The sequence below is a fragment of the Gymnogyps californianus genome, chromosome 3, assembly GCF_018139145.2.
Source record: "Gymnogyps californianus isolate 813 chromosome 3, ASM1813914v2, whole genome shotgun sequence".
NCBI classification, from domain to species: domain Eukaryota; kingdom Metazoa; phylum Chordata; class Aves; order Accipitriformes; family Cathartidae; genus Gymnogyps; species Gymnogyps californianus.
In genome coordinates, this window is record NC_059473.1 from 63,044,504 (window position 1) to 63,062,887 (window position 18,384).

The 18,384-nt window shown below is 46.2% G+C and overlaps 1 protein-coding gene across 1 annotated transcript; it reads right to left on the minus strand.

Moving 5' to 3' along the window:
* Window positions 1-934: 934 nt before the first annotated feature.
* TNFAIP3 (TNF alpha induced protein 3) lies at window positions 935-17,961 on the minus strand. Its single transcript, XM_050894748.1, has 9 exons — window positions 17,755-17,961; window positions 14,112-14,424; window positions 9,103-9,293; window positions 8,728-8,875; window positions 8,354-8,524; window positions 7,441-7,621; window positions 5,045-5,955; window positions 3,353-3,582; window positions 935-2,685 (listed from the first exon to the last, which is right to left on the minus strand). Exons 2-9 carry the CDS (start codon window positions 14,422-14,424, stop codon window positions 2,404-2,406), a joined length of 2,427 nt encoding a protein of 808 aa, XP_050750705.1. The 5' UTR covers window positions 17,755-17,961; the 3' UTR covers window positions 935-2,403.
* Between the last annotated feature and the right edge of the window lie 423 nt (window positions 17,962-18,384).

Here is an 18,384-nt window from a genome sequence, read left to right on the forward strand (position 1 = left end):
AACAGTCGGAAGGGATTAAAGAGTTAGCCAGGATAGAGAGCAGCTCACCGGGAGAGGTCAGCCTCTTCGGAAAGGGTCCTCTTTCCTGACTGCACAGGGACGTTTGCAGCCCCGACTAATTCTTTTTCCTTCAGGTCACGGGCAACACCTAAAAGTCATGGTAGTGTACAGTATTGCCTGTGTAGGCAGAGGTCTGAAACACCTGAGTGCTGGTACAGGCATACTCATGCCATACTGAGGGAGCATTACAGTGCAGAAATCCCCCAGCAGTAGGGCTGGGTTAGGCTGAGCTTGGGATGAGAAGAAAACACGGCTTTCAAGTACTTTTTCAAGTAGCAGTTGGCAACTTGCTTTTCAGGAGCTATCGAGCAACCCAGATGCCAAGACCAAAAGGTGAGGGGCTTCCCTGCTGCCCCCGGTGAGGGGAGGTGGTAGGGCTGGCCTGTGCCTTCAGGGCTGCACGCATGGCTGGGCAGAGGTGGGGATCACGTGCTGCCATCACCACCTCCCAAGGTGGCACTCAAGCAATGTCAGTTGGGAATCCCTGGCATAACTGATGGATGAATGAAGAAAGCAAAGTCAAGTCAGTCTAGCTTAGCTTCCCTTGCAGCCTGGACCTGCACCATCCATACTCTCCCACACCCATAGTTCTGGGGACTGAAGATACTCTGCATGCACAGGAGCTAAGTCCTTATGCACACCAACGGCATGGGTCTCCCACGGTACCAAGAGCTTTTCCTAAGAAGACGATGACGTAAGGTGAGAGTATGCAGAGACAGCAAGTTATGACCTCTTTAAAGCGCTTGGCTACATCATCTGAACCAGGGAGCACTTGGTAACATGCTGAATGGTGGTCCTGAACAGAAATGCTTTCTTCAGGGGGTGTCCCATGCTCAACTGCGCTCTCTCTCATCAATATAAAATAGCAAATTCAATCCTTCAATAATTTATTTCTTTATATCAGAGAATGTTTTTCAATTATACATTTAAGTTTGTAACTTTCAACACAAGAGTAAATATACATAAAAAAAAATCCTAGCTGTGCAAATTTCAAGTTGCATTGTTTCAAATAATATAAATATTTTAATAAAACATATGTTCACATTAAAGTTCACAAAATATATAAAATTTAACAGAAATAAGTAATGAGTTATTTATTTTTTTTTCTTTTTAAAACCTGTTTTTTAATAACTAGAAAAAGACTTTAAACTTGAGAAGCAACTTAGAAGAGGTATCACCTCCAAAATCATAGCAGCAAAACAGATGCTGAAAACTTAAAAGTTGTGAAAGGAGAGGAGAGAAGCAGGTACCAGGCACAATGGTAAAGGCAAGGTCACTAAAGAAAGTATTGCAGATTGAAAAGTGGATGCATGAACTCCAGGAGTAACATCTCAACCCTAAAGCACTCTGTTACTGAGCTCCAAGCTGTTAGCACGATAACAGAATTGCGTTAAGGATAAAAGAAAGAAGTGTGACAGAAATGGTGGGTGGGGTGTATGAACAGCAGCACACACATTCCCAACAGTTACAATGCAAGAGAATAGAGTTGTTTTGATTTCAGAAATGAAGCCGAAAACAAAGGGCTTTGGGGTTTTGTCTGTTGGAGGCAATTCCTTCCATACGAGTGGGGAACAGCAGGATTCTGTTTTCCCATCACATGTGTATGCTCATGAAAGTTGCTTCTGTAATCACCTGTCTTTCCAGCTGTCTTGCAATTTGGGAAAGGATCTAAATGCTGGTTGGGTTAAGTGTGTTAAAGGAGCAGACCACTGCTGGTCTTGTTTCTGGCTGCGGTTTGCTGAGGGCTCTGCAAACACAGAATCCCTTGCTGTTAACACCCTGAACGCCTGTGGGAGCTCCCACCTTGACGAGCTCTGTAAGAACATCAGCAAGGACGCAGGCAACCCAAAGCACGTTTCTTCAGACATCAACTGCAAGTTGCATCAGCTTGTCCTGGGGGATCCCTCTCAGGAAAGACTTGCCTCTGACGGATGTACGCCAATGCAAAGAGCTCCTGCACCTCCAACAGTAGCTGCAGCTCCTCGCCCGGGACCAGGCGATGTATTGAGAAAGAGGCAGCATCGGGAAGTTCTTTGGACTCAAATGCTTCACACTTCCTCCTGGGAAGTCCAAGAATTAAATATGGAATTATAGGAGCTTAGTCACGAAAGACAGCTCTGTGCAGAAGGCAACCTGCCCTTCTCAGCAGTCCTTGTATGCAGTGTTTACAGGAAGTAGACATTTATTCCTGTTCTTGGGAATAAACAGGAACATGAGCAGACAGCTTATATTTCCCCCTGCCCTCCCACTCCCAGGCCTGTTAAGTGTTTTGGACATAGCACCGTTTCAGTGAAGGAAGTAGCTGGTATCGCTTTCTTGTTCTTTACCAACTCCTCCCCTCCGCTACCCATAGATCTGTTTGAACTGGTAGCATTCATTGCAGTAGCCGTTGCACTTGGCATTGCCATAGTGATCACAAGCAGGGGCTCGGCAGCGTTGCTTCGGGGGCTCCTCTGCAGCCAGGTCCCTGGCACTCCCCGATGGCGGAAGCTGACCAAGGCGCTGGCACTCCTGGCACAAGTCATTGCTTCTGCCGGCCAGGTTGTTTCTACACGAAGCCACAGCACACTGTCTCTTCTGGCTACTCAACGCTGCTCGCTGCAAATCTCTGTGTTGTCCCGTTCTCTTGAAAAACGTTAAAACACATTGTCAGTTGCTGTGCTGGCAGCACAAGTGGCTTTTCATTTACTTTCAACTCTGCTCATGGTTTGTATAGGTAACCACTGGGGGTTGTTGCAGACACATGCTTCTTCTGAAAAGTACAATACCAAGAGCCAAGTTGGGCTTTACCAAAGAAACTCACAAATTCTGTCATTTCTTAGAAAAAAAATGTTTTTTATCTTTGGTAACTCTCAATTCTAAAAGGGCCAAAAGAAACCAAATTTAAAAAAAAAATCTGGAACAAAGAAAATCTGTAATGGGCTCAATGAAAAAGGCAACATGAAGCGGACTAAACCCCTTGATGCAGTTGCATAGCTCTAAGGGTAAGAATGAAAATCTCTCCTCAGCAAACAAACCAACTGTTGGTCCAATTGCTTCCACTGAAATTGCTGGTGAAATCCCAGCTGAGGTAAAACTGAGCACGGCCATGATAACCCTAAACTGAGAATGACTTTTAGGAGTGCTGCTCAGTTGCAGCAGGAAAAAATCATGAGATGCTCTAAGCTTGCCTTTCCATGATACTTAGGATGCAGTCATTTGAGGATTTTCTAGTATGCATTCTGAGTTATTCGCACAAGAGAAAAACGTGCAGCACTGAACAAGAGGAAGATTTTGAGAAGTTCACACTTACTTCTGGCTGTCTCACCAGCTGTTCTTCTGTCCTCCTGGCTTCCTGAAATCGCTGGTTCTGGGCTTTAATGAAGCAGTTCTGGCAGTACCCCTCGAGCATCATGCTGCCCAGGGTGCCGCAGTCACGCCGCTGGCAGGACACAGTGTTACGGAAGGCGGCAGCAGAGGTCCCTGGCTGACCCGCTGCCGAGGACTTCCTCTGAGATCTCTGGTGGCGTAGCAAAGTGCTGTCTGTAATGCAAAGTAAGGACAGGAGGAGTTTGAATGCGCCCAGTAGATCTGATGACCCAAAGCAACTATAAAAAGCTCCCCAGTTTAAAAAGAAAAAATAAAAATTAAAAAAAAAATCTACTAGCCTCAAACATGGGGTTTTGGCAATCCTGAGGCCCCTCAGTTGATGCTCTTTCCTCCATGTTACATAAATAAGGGAGCTAATACAGCCGGATTTTCATATCAGAAGTTGTTGAAACAGCTGCTTTGGGAGAAACTTGCCCTCAGTGGGAAAACTAGATCCCACTGAAGTCAAGAGGAATTTCACCTTTGGCTTCAGCATGTCATCTGTGACTTAACCTGACACTTCCCTTTTGGCCTCCCCCATTTCAGGCACGTCGGGTAATGGAAGTACAGTGGCACAGAGCTTAATGGGAAAAAGTGCCTTACACTTTTTAGTCTCATGAAGTGATCTTATATATTCCACAATCAGAAGGAAAAAATTTTCATTGTGAACAACGCTGGAAAACAAGCTATTGCAAGCTGGCATAGAAGTTCCCTAATTTGAAAGTATGTGGAAAGCGCATCATTGTGAAAGATGTCCCTGCCCACGGCAGGGGGATTGAACTAGATGATCTTTAACGGTCCCTTCCAACCCAAACCATTCTATGTTTCTATGTTTCTATTGGCACACTTGTCAGCAATGAAACAGTCTTAAGAGATAAGCAATAATTCTCTTACATGTGCCTTTCACCCTCTATACCCAAGGGCTCTTTGCCTGTGTAACAGGGCAGTAGCATGAAAGATGAAGATTTCATGCTGTGATTTATTCAGAGACTATTACCTTTTTGAAGGCCTGCCTTTAAACAGACACATGCACACACGCACATGATATTCCCAAGAAAGATTTCAAGGTAGATTATAACAATACACTCCTAAATTACTCCAAAATACAAGCACATTATCTACAGTCAACTTCTACTTGCTCTGCTTATCAAGGTGACTTCAGTAGTTACTCCAGAGTGTTATACCTGCTACAACCAGAACAGATACAGATCTTCAAATTCATCCCAAGCTTTTTAAAAGCCTTGCTAACATAACTGGTTTTCAGTACCATCAATACAACAGCATTTCCCTCACTGACCCCTACAACTTGTCTAGCTGTGAAGAAAATTCATACCAAACCATGATTGCAGTTGACGGGGAGGGATCAAACCCCACCCCCTCTTGAGCTAGTTTTGCTTCCATGAAAGCCGATGGGAAGTTTTACAAGAGATTTCACAGATTTCCCACACGGTTACCACATGCTCCTTTATGGGATAATAAAGGCCAAAAAAGCACCTTCTCCTCACATTACTGCTTCTGCTCCACACCGTTTCCATCAGCCCCTGCCCTTTTAGCACCCAGTGCACGCAGAGCTTCATAGCTCGAGGGGGCCAATCTGCAGCCAAAGTGTGCCAAAGCTCACCCCATCTCCACTTACCGTGGTTTTCCAAGTACTCAAAGAAACACAGTGTGCAAAAGCCCTCATTTTGTGATGTCCCAAAAAACTTGCAGCCAGGTTTCCTGCAGAGGTTACTTCCCCTGTTCTCCTCGGGAGGCAGCGCTGGCGGCGAGGGCTCCTCGCTGCGGCTGTTGGGAGCCTGATGGCAGGAGTGCTGGAGGAGGCTCTGCGAGATCTGGGACGGGTCAGACGTCGATCTCTGGTGGCACGTGGGCAGGAAAGCGGGGCTGCCATTTGAGGAGCGCTCTGTAGACCTTTTGAAGCAAGTGCTGCATATGCCGTTGAAGGTCCTGTTGGCCTTCTGATGGCACACCTTGCATGTGGCATAGTCTAAATGTCTCCGGTCATCCAAGTTGTTGCAAGGACCAAGCTGTCTGGAGTTGTAGCAGCGTTCACAAAGCCCATTGTGTTGCACATTCAATGTAAAGGGGCAGTCCGGTGTCCTGCATTTCATGGCCGTGGTCTCACTGTATAGGAAAAGGCTCGGAGCAGTCGGAGGTGCGGAGCGAGGCCCTGTTACAGGGCCTTCGGACGTCCATCCCCCAGGTTCACAAACGTCGCCATGGGAGGAGCCTGACCCAGCTGCCTTCAGTTTCTCGGGTGCTGCTTTGGAGGTCTGCTTTCTTCCCTTGCTTCCTTGGGACCTCCGCTCAAAGCACTCATGGCAGTAGGGCTGGGTGTTCACAGACATGTAGAAAGGGCAATTTGGTGTTTCACATTTCACCTGTAAGAGGGAGAGCTGGGAAAAAGACAGTTCCTGTCTGTTCCTGGAGCAGGTCTCTCTTCTAGCAGGTTCAGCGTTCTCCTGCCACTTCTTGTACTCATGCTGTACCAGTTGAAAGTAATCTTCCACGAGGTTTATTTCTTTGGGTAGGTTGCCTTCATCTAACCTGACAGCCAAAAAAGGAAGATTGCATCAGTGCTTGAAAAGGGCAGATGGTGGGGGTGGAGGCAAATACAAGCAATGTGGGGAGGAAATGTAGATTTAATGCACATCCATATTACTCAGCTAGAAGATCCAGGATGTTAAACTGTTGCTGTAAATGGAAATATTTTTAAAAGCAGGTGTTCAGTGATGTCAAATGGAGACTTTCACATCTAAAGAAATGGTCTGACACAATGCTAAACAGAAGTATTCTTAAAAGGATTTTCTAGGTGAGGGTTTTTTGTCTGAGAGCTGTTCGCACGAAGAATATGGATAATCTCTCAGAATTGAAAAGTCCGCCAAATCCTGAATTCCTCTGAAGACCAGTGCTCAGCTGAGCAGAGGTTAGAGAGGAAGACCCCTTTCTTCACCAGCCCACGCTAAGAACAAGCCTTTCCTACAGTGGGCTCAGCATTTCATGATACAGTTTATCATGAAATCTGCTCCTGTTTTTGCCCTGTTGGGTCTGTATCTACCAGTGGAATTCTTCAAACTAACTTCGGGGCTTCAGTGCAGTGTGTGTAGCACTAACATCCATCACACCATCCCTACTCTGCCCCCGACTGCAGTCAAAACCCCACACCGGAGCTTCACCATGCCACAGTTAGTAGGATGAAGAGCTAGCGTTACTGGTAATACTCCAGAACACATCCGTGCAGTGGGACTAGGGAAGCTCAATTGCTACTCTTTATGTATGCATATATCCTTTGGGTAGGAGGACTTCAATTTTCAAGGCTCCTAAACCAGAACCACCCAACAGGCACAAAGATACCTCCCTGTATGGTAACGGAAGCAAAGACAGAGGATACAGGGAGTCGCTTCCCTTCCACACTTGTGAAGGGGCTGGGCAGACACCGCTGTGCCAGTGTCCCCTACATGCAAGAAGCCAATGGGTGCTGCCAGCTGCTCCCTGCACGTTACTAACACTTAACTGTCAGGGGGACGAGCACAGATGCCGGTTCCTCCACCGGCCACAGCTTCCTGCCTACTGCCACACTGCAACAGCCCAGGGTGTCAGGGCATCTGCGCTAAGAACATATCGCCAAGTGCTTTCCCTAGGGCACCCAAAATTGCACCAGCTGCCCTTTATGCAATGTGCCCTTACATAAAGTGCAAGAGTTCGATCTAACTGGTTCCTGGGTTTAACTACTTTTCAGCCACCCTCCTGTGTAATCTAAAAGTCAGTGAAACTAATCCATTGGGTTTGCTCTTCTGAAATACTAGTTTCAGTCTGCTAAGCCTGAAGACATTTTTGCCTTTAAATTTGAGACTGGTCTGAGCTCATACCACTTCAAAGCATGTCAACAGTAATGCCAGTATTTCACATTTCAGAGGGTAAACACTTGTGCTACTGTGGAAGGAAGGAAAGACTGAAGGAACACACTGGGCTGCCCAGCTTCTCCCACCTCCGTAAACAAGATAACTTTGAGGAAACAGGAATGACACTCACTTTGCAGCATTAATTAGATGAGTTGTACCATGATCCCAGCCTTGCACTGGAATTTCTATCACTATCAAGTAGTCTTTTAGCAGCTGCTCTTTCTCCCTCTCTTCTGCATCTGTCAGAAAGTGAACACTCAAATCCTCAAATCTGCCTCGTTCACTGGTGACCAGAGGGACAGCCCGGATTCCTGTGGGGAAACAAGACAGATTAGCATATATATCTATTTTACCAGGCAGGAGTAACCACAAGACGCAACACATGGAGATGTCACCCCTGCTGCTGAATTTTGGAGAGAGAGGAGAACGGCTGGCCAGAGCAACCAGCTTCTAAACAGTGCCACTGTGGGAGGACGTAGACACATCTGCACCACAAACCTAGCCCCATCCCACAGGAGTTTTAGTGTCCCCACAGCAATTTTCTTCTCAGTGTGGGCAGCATTGTAGATCTTAGTTTGTTATACCTTTCCATGGGATGATGCCCTAACCGGAACCTAGAGAACTGCTATCCATTCAGAAGAGATGCATTAAAAATGGCAAAGCATATATTTCATTATCCCTGCCAGGCAGCGGTACACTGTTGTGAGACCATGTCCTTCAAAGCTTCTTCTCTTATGATGAGGTATGGAAAGGAGGCCAGAACACAATGAAGCAGAGGCCACCCTTTGACTGATTCCAGCCTGCAAGCAGGTGAGTTGCACTCTACTTTCAACCAGCATTTTGAAGGCAACCTGTAGTTTCTGTTCAGATTTACAGACAAAGCTGCTTCTGCTCACGTTTTAAGAACATATTCCAAAGGAATCTTTTACATTTATTTTAACTTTAAAAATGCAAATCTAAACCAGATTATATTTTAAATGCTTTATCAGCATGATGATATTGAAGAAGCTGCATAAATACCAAACAAGGTACTTGAAAAATACCTGGCCCGCTGTCCTTCAGAGTCACTAGTGGTGTAAAATGCATGTTGTCATAGCCGAGCACAATTGGGTATCTGTAGCATCCTTCAGCTGGCCAAAGAAGAGGCAAGTAAATACCACCAACGTTCAGAGGAGCAAAACTGGAGCCTGACTCTAAACTTCTCACCACTTTATCTGCATAAGGAAGAAAAAGAAAACACAAATAAACACAAATAAGTATGTACTACAGGCAAGAGAAAACATACTCTGGGTGTTTTAGAACAATTGCTGAAAACACCCTGTTCTGAAACGCATCTACCTGAAAACAACGATTATCAAAATAAGATTACTAACACAGCACAGAGTAACACGGTGAGATGACTGGCTAGGCAACTCACCTGCAAGGACAATGACTGGCCTTCTGAGGATGTTAGCAAGGATGAAGATGTGAATTTCTTCCAGTGCATTATATGGAAGCCTGTTTCGAGCCCCAGATGTTTCTGGGGAGGTCATTTCAATGAGGTATTCCCACTCCTCCTCCCAATTCTGAGGAAAGAAACATCCGTCAGCAACGGTTCAAAGACATGGAGGTCAGGAACCAACTGCAGCACAGCAGTGCTCAAAATAATCACATTTTCCCCATTTCCTCCAAAGGAAGACTATTTCTGCTCTCCACTAACAGTGGAATCCGTGAAGCCAAAAAGCAAACGAAATCAGCAAGGCAACGCTGACGAGCACTCAGAAAACAGCACCGTTCCCTCAGGCCACCTTACCCGGGTGTCGTAGTGGAGTCCCGTTTCTACAAACTCCTGGGATTTAATAGCCTCCCGCTGCCAGCGGAGCTTGAAGTTCCGTGTGTCAATCTCCCTGAGTGCACTAAACAATGTTTTTCTTAAGACAAGGTCGATATCTTCAATACCCCACATGTACTGCGATGCAGCATGCATGAGGCAATTTCCATCACCTGCAAAAAAAGAGAGAGTACATTATTTTTAAATGGCTACTTAAATAAAACCCCACAAGCGCACGGGATGTAGAATTACACTGCGCACATGCATATTCCCTGTACACTTCTCTCTTAGTCTCGGACAGAGGATTTTAACAAGGAGACCGCAGCTATGAGCTCTCTGCTCAGAGACAGAAAGGAAGAAAGTCCCCTCTCTACTGGTTTTGTCCCTTTACTGGTTAGTGTTACGCTGTCATTCAGCAATGCCCCTTATCTATCTTACTTAACTTTGACTGATATCATTAACTAAATTTTGGGGTCAACTGCAAATGTCAAACACAGTTGAAATAGCTTATAAACACAACAAAGTAATCTTAAAATTACAGAAGAACATGTAAATCTCCCTCATCAGTGTTTATACAAATATACACCTGATGGCACAGGGTAGAGATAATGGAAACCACTAAGAAAATACTATAGTAACACCAAGCCTCACGTCCTGTGACGACCACTGCATTGAAAGGACTGGCAATTGGCTGTGCTCGAAGGAAGAATTGTAATAAAAAAAGAGACAGAAAGGGAAGAGTAGGTGATTTATGTAAAGCAATCATAGGAACACCTCTTGCATTCCTCTCAGAACTGATAATATGCTGGTGTTGTGGTTTAACCCCAGCTGGCAACTAAGCCCCACACAGCCACTCGCTCACTCCCCCAAGGTGGGATGGGGGAGAGAATCAGAAGGGTAAAAGTGAGAAAAGTCGTGGGTTGAGATAAAGACAGTTTAATAGGTAAAGCAAAAGCCACACACACAAGCAAAGCAAAACAAGGAATCCATTCACCACTTCCCATCGGCAGGCAGGTGTTCAGCCATCTCTGGGAAAGCAGGGCTCTATCACGCCTAACAGTTACTTCGGAAGACAAACACCATCACTCCCAACATCCCCCCGTTCCTTCTTCTTCCTCCAGCTTTATATGCCGAGCATGACATCATATGGTATGGAATATCCCTTTGGTCAGTTGGGGTCAGCTGTCCCGGCTGTGTCCCCTCCCAAACTCTTGTGCACCCCCAGCCTCCTTGCTAGTGGGGTGGTGTGAGAGGCAGAAAAGGCCTTGTACTCTGTGTAAGCACTGCTCAGCAATAACAAAAACATCCCTGTATTATCAACACTGTTTTCAGCACAAATCCAAAACATAGCCCCATACTAGCTACTATGAAGAAAATTAACTCTATCCCAGCCAACATCAGCAGCGCTGGGCTGTTAAATATTTTATTTAGAGGGTTGCATTTTAAAACACCAAATTAAAACTAAATAAATGAAAAGCATAATGATTTGATTTTTATTTAGACACCCTCCTTGCATTGAAAAAGTCCTCTTTACTCTACAGATAGGAAGGAAAGCAATGTTCTGCAATTTCAGAGGGGATGAAACTGAGAATCAGAGGAGTTAACTAACTCAATTAAAAGGTGTGACAAAATATGCCTGTGGCTGGATTTCAAATTCTATCTCTAGCCATCTTCTTCAAAAGGGGATGTCTCCCCTGAAAGGGAGACATCAAGAATCATTACTGTCATATCCTCAGATTGAAAACTAGATCCGGTGTTTACTACAGTGGTAAACAGATTCACCCAATGCTAAGAAATCACAGCAATTTCCTTGGAATAGAGGACATCAACCATGGTAAAGCTACTAGATTTTTCTCATGTGGAAAAAAAAAACCCACCCAAAGAACCCCCACAAAAAACTTAAACCCAGTTTGCTGCATGCATTATGAGCTTAATTACACCATTTCTGAACACTTTTGCTACTTTTTCTATGAAACTGCAGAGAAAAACCTACAACAGAGCCCAGATCCTGAAAAAGATATCATTTGAAATCTACTCAACACTTCATAAATTGTTATGGACTCAGTGCATATCAGATTCCTGCAACTACCTTCTGGTTTCTGAATGCTGTCTTGCAAAGCCTACTTCAAGTCTGCAGGCTGCTTACTTGAGCTCAAAAATCAGGGAACAACATATAAGACAGAAAAACTGACTGGGTTTTCTTCTGACCAAGAAAGATGACATATTAATCCAGTTAAAATTTTCCCTTTGCAAAATCTAGAGCAAAGATAAGATTTTTTTTTTCTCTCTCTCTCTCTGAGAGCTCACTTTCAGTTCTTTATTGAGAAGCACTGCCCAAAATTCCTTACACAGCACTTGGAATTCCCCTGCACCGTTTGACTAGCAATTGAGCAACAGTTGTACTTTTTGTTCTGCGGCGTGCCGGGCTGAGCAGCAAAGCCTCCCTCGGACTTTCCCGGGGGGTGTGGCTGGGCGAGCTGGAATGAATGCCGATTCATTATACAAGTGAAATCTCTACAGCCAATAGATGCTGGAATTTTTAAATTTAAAAAAAAAAAAAGTTTCAATTTTTATACCTCTTACTGCTTTCCTTCTATCCTCTATTCGCATGTCTGCAAAGAAATCTGTGGTGATTCAAAAGGGCTTTTTTTAATTAAAAAAACCCCACCACTCCACAAACTCATATACATATTAGGTAAAATATACATTGAAAGATCCTATAGGAGATACTTTCTCTGTTTTCAACAATTACAACCTTCATCAGAAAAAAACCCAGAATTTTCTGAAGAAAGCCCACCGTTGACTGAAAGAACTAATATATTCCTCCCACATCTATGGGTTAAGCAGCTAAATGCTTTAAAAATTATTCTTCATGCCATGCGGAAGAAAAAAAAACCCACCACGTTATTTTCTGGGATAATACAGGGCTTCTCCAGGCTTCTGCCCCTTCTTTCAGGGATCCTCTCCTTCGGTCCAGTCTCCCTTCTCTCTCCTGCAAAGGTCCCTCGCTGCGACTACTTTGCATAAACCACAGGTTCCCAAAGCCACTCCTTCTACTCATGCACTTAATGACCCTAAAGCACTGAACTGAAGCTGAGTTCATTGGCTGCGCAGGGTACGGGGGGACCACAAACAGAGCCCTTGCTTTGCCTTCCCTCAACCTGCCCTAATATTTCAGCATCTTGTATATTGGTATGCCTGCTCACGGATGGGATCCAAGTCACCAGTTCCCATTTGTAACACTGGCTGACAGTCATGAGACAACGCGAGAGGTCACAGTTATCGAATATAGTGGTGTCAGCAACAAGGGCCTGTCCAGGCAGCATTAACCCGTGCAGGAGTTATTGACAGGAGATGGGGGATTCCAAAACCATTGCTCTTTGCCCTGGGAAAAAATTATGCACGTTGTCCATTTTTCTAGTAAATCTGTTAGAGTGTGTCTCTTGGGGTGAAGGTCTGAAGATGCAATACTTGGAGTGACGTTACCTTCCTAGTACCTGTGAAGCGCTGCCTGACCTAGCTGCAACTCCAGTCCTTCTGAAAGTTCAAGATCACGCGATCTCCATGCACAGCCTAATGACAGTCATGAGAATTTTACGCCAGTGCAGAGGCAGCCCACAAAAGCCCACCAGAAGGTCAGTGTCTCTCTGACAGTTAGAGACGCACATTAGGATCAGGCTCTTCTAGGTCAGGGCAGTGACATCTACACAGCGGTTCTATTTTTATGGCTTTTGCACAACGCAGCTGTGTACAATCAGACTGAGAAATACGGTAGAACTTGGGACAGGAAGAATGTGGACTAGGAAGATAAGGGCAACATGTATATAAGCAGATATGAAAAGAAGCATCCACAGAACATAAGGACTTCAATGAGGCTGCAGGTCCACCACACCCAGTGTTTCTATAACCACTGTGATCTGTTCCTTGAGCAAAGAATATGTATTTTCCGTGTTCTTGGAGTCCTCACTGTCCCAGTCTACCTTCCTGGTTTGGGGCAATCTGTGTTGTAGGGAATCCTGAGTCCAAGTTTGCAGCTGTGTGACTGTAAGTCATAGCCGTTACCGAATCTTTCCTCCACTGAATGTGAAATGCCCAACGACTCTTACAGTCATGTGCAAAAGTTTCCTGCTTGAGACCATGGACACATGTAACCTATTCAGGAAATCTTTGCATGACTGCTGTACCTTTTAATTTACAGCACTTGATGCAATACACACAAAGTAACCCAAAAGCCAAGTCCTAAAACCAGCACTGACCCTTGAAAGAAAAGGGCACTGCAAACTTTGTGTTGCACAAAGACGGCTGTCAGTCACGCACACGGGAGTTACCGGTGAGCCCTGAGGGAAGGCAAGAGTTGGCAAACCCCAGCAGGTAGCTGAGGATGAGGGAGCCGGCCGGGTGCAGTGTGCTGACTCCAGGGTCAGCGAGGTCAGGTTCCCAGAGGCTCCACATCCAGGACACTCCCGCTGGCACCGCTGTTGAAGCTGGATCAGCAAGTGAACCTTGCCTGCCAGCTACAACGGCAGGGCTTATGGCAGGATATTAACTTCTGTTATATACACACAGGAATGCATCCCCGTCACTCAAAACATCTGAAGTCTCCTCTTGCCTGGCATTAAAGGCTGTTCGGCACTTCCGATGAAGCAGCCGACACATAGCGGAATCTGATTCACAGAAAGGCGATGGGTTGCAAGTCAAGTTTCCCGCCTGGTATTTTACTCTGACGTGCCACAGGTTACTTATATTATGAAAATATCTGTGAAATTTTCAGGCTATTCGTAATACTGTGATATGGGCAGGGGTCTGCTACAGCCTCAGGACAGTACATCACGTGGAAAGAATTTTAGCTTACAAAACTAAGATTAAAAGGCACCACTTTCTTAAAGCTGTGCGCTTCTGTTTCAGTAACGTGAACTCAGATGCTATTAATAAAGGTGCTACATTCGTATTACCCGTTTTAATGCGAGTGCAAAGGCCTGCTCATAACTTACCATTAGTCTTCAAAGGGACAAGTCTCCGAACTTCCATGCACCAGTTGAGCTTCCTCTGGCGCTCCAGCGAAGTCTGGGTGGCCTGGTCAGTCAGGGCCTTCTGAAGTGTTTCCCGAAACTGAGGACAAAACTGGCACATTCTGAACATTTCTATGGTGTATCTGTGCATAGTCCTGAAGTGGTGAATTATTCCACTGGGGGGTTTGACCAGATCTTCAGGTGTCCTCTCTCTGATCTTCATGGCTTTCAGCATATTGCTCTGATACAAAGCTTGAGGAAGGATGTGTTGGCCAGCCATGTTTCTAGAAGACATCTGAAATGAAAAAGGATCCTTTTATTGGCATGTTAGTGTCCTTGCATCACAGCGCTATCACTTCCGCAGAGATTGAGAAGGCACTTTCAGGGGTGGGATTCTGGCTGCAGTTTTGCCCAAAATGAGCACAGGGTGCATGCAGTCCACTGAGCCTTATATAGATGATGATTTTCAAAGCTCATATCCATCAGCCTCTCTGCATTACTCGGATATAGACACTGACCAGCTTATTCCAATAATTTACTGTGATCATTTACTGAGATATTAAAGAGAATTTATTCATAACTGAGGAAATTGCATCATTGTTCCAAAAAAAGCATTTAAATCAAAGTAAGGATAAAAGAAGGCAAGATCAAGGGAAGGGAAAATCATCCTGGAAACTTGACTAATTGATAATTGCGCAGTGTAATCCCATATGAACTTGCTGAACTTCAGCACGTTTCAAGCTCTTGTTTTGATGACATGCCAAAAAAAGGCAGACAATGTCCATTTCAGATTTCCACAGCCCATACATTCTGAGAAGTGATGCTTGGTACAGTACTAAAAGAGCCCCAAGAATTACATGCCATACTAGTATCTGTCCCATACTTACAGTGGCCGAAGATGGCAAATGAGGAATTTGTCGCAGAGCAAGTACTCAAGGACAGACTTATGTTACTCTTCTTGAGGGTCCTTATATTTTGTGAGCGGTAGAGCTACTGCACAGAGGTGCTTGTGCCGCGTGTGGGGGTGCAGACTGCAGTGCTGCTATTACTCAGCGGTAAGTCAACATAGCTGAAAAAGCATTTCCACTTGGCTCAAAAACCCCAATATTTTTCCACAGTGGGACATGTAATGTTTGCTGCCCTGCATCCCCTTCTGCAGTATCTCTGGCCTCATGGGCTACAGCAGGAAGAATAAAAAAACCCCATAACCTCAAACTGTCTACACTCTCTGAAATACTTATTCAGAGCACACTAACTTTGTGGCTAGCTAGAGCCAAACGTAGGGACCACATCCCTCAAAACTCCCGTGCACTACAGTAATACCATCAACGACCTATTTTTACATGGAGAGACTCTCCATGCTGTCTGTGTACATTATTGCTCTGTTTAAAAACAAAGCAAAATTTCTACTAAGACAAACAAAGGTATGCATGCCCAGTATGTTTAGAATACAGCTGGTCACATTAGGAGAGCCCACCATTGTGATTATGAATCTAGGGACACATATCAAGCCATAAGCATATATCAAGGTCTGGATATATACCTTGCCAAGTACAGGAAGACAAGAAGCAACTGAAAACTGCTTTGTGCAACTATTAGGAAGTTTTCTGATGGAGATGGGAGTCTGGAGGGCCAGAGAGAGGAAGGAGGACTACAACCTGACGGACTGACTGGGAAAGCACTCCCAGGTCTGTGGAGGCAGAAGACCCCTCTTGCACAGAAGGACTTCAGCACGCCCTTCCCCGCAGAGAACCAGCTGCTCTCTCCTCTTCACCCGGGCACTTCCATTGGCAACATCCACCCCTAACCACCCAGCCGGAGCACTGGAAAGGACCCTGCCAGGGTAAGAGGGGACCTCAAACTCCTGCTGCCAAGAGCTGCCCTCTATAACCTCTCCGAGAACCAGCTGACGGAGAGATTCAGTGGACGCCCTGTCAAGCCCTAAATAGAGGCAGGTGAAACACGAGATGCTGCAAGTCCTCTTTGCTCAGTCAGGGCAATGTCATTCACCCAGTGTTTCCTCTGCTCCTGTAAGAGCACTAGGGACAGGGCTCAGAGCTGTCACATCTTGCAACACGTGGAAAAGCTTTCCTTTAGCTAATAAAGATGGCATATTCTTATCATTCTCCCATCAATATACACCCTTAAAATGGAAATAACACATTTTCTCATCCGCTCCCCCCACCAATATAGTTTTACCCATGCTATTTATGTAATCCTATATTTAAATGTATGGATGATTTAAGAAATTAAACATAAACAACTCCTTATTAATCTGTTTAACAACCACTTGGAGCTATACTTTGCTCTGAGATGACCAAAATACTGAATTCCTTACTTATGTAAGTAGAGCCATTGAGTCAATGGGATTTTTTTACATGAATTAAGCACTACCGGCATGGACCCTTGAAATGGTTATTTCCAGCTTTAAATAACAAAAAGCACTGAGTTTACAGAAGCATTCACTGAAACTATATTATTCAATATTATACTCTACAGGCATAATTTCCCCTCCACACGTGGAAATTACTGTCGATACTATTTATGGTCATTAAATGTCAATCAAGGCAAAAGCTGAGCAACCCTTATTTTCAAAAACAATGTGATGAAACAAACAGAACTCAACAGCCACCTAAGCTAGAGATTTAAAGAACAGAAAGCTCAGCTACAATTATATTAGTTTATACTGTACTGTGCTTTACTGTATGCTGTACTACTTTAACCTTTTGACATGTAATGACTATGAATTCTCAGAAAAGCACCACTGTAAACAATGATTAAACAGCTATCGGAGGCAGCATCCTTTCTGAACATGTAATACTGAGGATGCTGGGCTCGGGAAAGCTGAATACTGTTCTGAGACCTGCCAGTGGCTTCATAAAGTTACTTTAATTTTCTGTCCTCTATCTGAAAAACAGCAATAATAAACTCTTTTCCATAAAGTGCTAACACAATGCTAAAATAAACATGCTTAATACACCTTCAGCACCCACGGATTTCTATGCCTGTGTCTTTGTCTAAGTGCTTGGTACAGAACTAAGCATATTATCACTCTTCACCGAGGAAGAAGATGAGGATTGAGGGTGGTTTATATGCCACAGGACTGGTTTACATGGCTTAGTTCCCTAACTTACTGGTCTGCTGGAAGCAAGCGTATGCAAGGTGGAAACTACAACCGCTATTACCACCTGCCAGCTTTACAGAAGGAGCTCAAAGCAAACAACTCTTCCAGCAGCGGCAAGCGCTACAAGCAAGCCCAGCAGTGTCACCGCCAGCCGGTTTCCCCGAGATCCGTGCTGCGGGGAGCCCGCTGAGGCCCCGCGGGGGCCGGGGTCCCGCCGAGCCCGGGCCAGCGCCACTCAACAGAGGGCACAGTTTCACCGCCCGGCCGAAGATGGCCAACGCGAACCGGGAACCAACACGCAGCCCACCTCGGAGCGCTAACCGCTCGGGTGCCGGGCGGAAAACGACCACACACCGCGGCCAAACCCTCCTGGTGCCCCGAGGAGCCCTCCTGCAAGCGGCATGGGGGAGACGAAGCCGCTTTGGGGGTCCGCAGCCCCGCCGTGCCGTGCCGTGCCCTGCTCTGCCCGCCTCCCCTCCCCGTGCCCGGAGCGGCGCTGACCTCTCCGCCGGCGGGCTCCTTCCTCCGGTCGATCCTGCCGGTAACTCCTGCTCAGCAGCGGGGCTGGGGCGGTGGGACGCAGCCGAGCTCGGGAGCCATCAATCCCCGCCGAGCCGGGGCTCCCTTCCCTCCGCCTCCGCCGCCCCCTCCCCGCCGGAGCTGCTGCCGCTGCCGCCGCCGCTGCGGAATGAAGGGCTGAGCCGAGCCTCTTGTTTTTTTTTCCCGTTCTGTTTCAGCGCCCGGGCGCAAAAAAAAAAAAAAAAAAAGAAAAAAGAAAAAACACACAACAAAAAAAACCCCCAGCGGGGATTTCCACCGGCAGCGCCGGGGACTTTCCGGCATGTGACAACCGCGGCCGCCGCCGCCCGCCCCGACCGCCGCCGCCAGGGGGCGCCGCCGCGCTCCCGGCCCCGGCGCCGCCGCGCCCCCCCGCCCCGCTGCCGCCGCCACCGGGCAGCCCCGCCGCCTCTCCGCCCGCCGTGACTCACCGACGGGCTTTTCGGGAGCCGGGCTATCGTTTTTCCCTTCCTTATTCCGTTTTCTCCCCAACCCCCCCTCCACGGGGGGTGCCCATCCCGTCCCGCAGGCCTCGCTCCGCTTCCGGGCCGGCCCGGTGCTCGGCGGGACGCC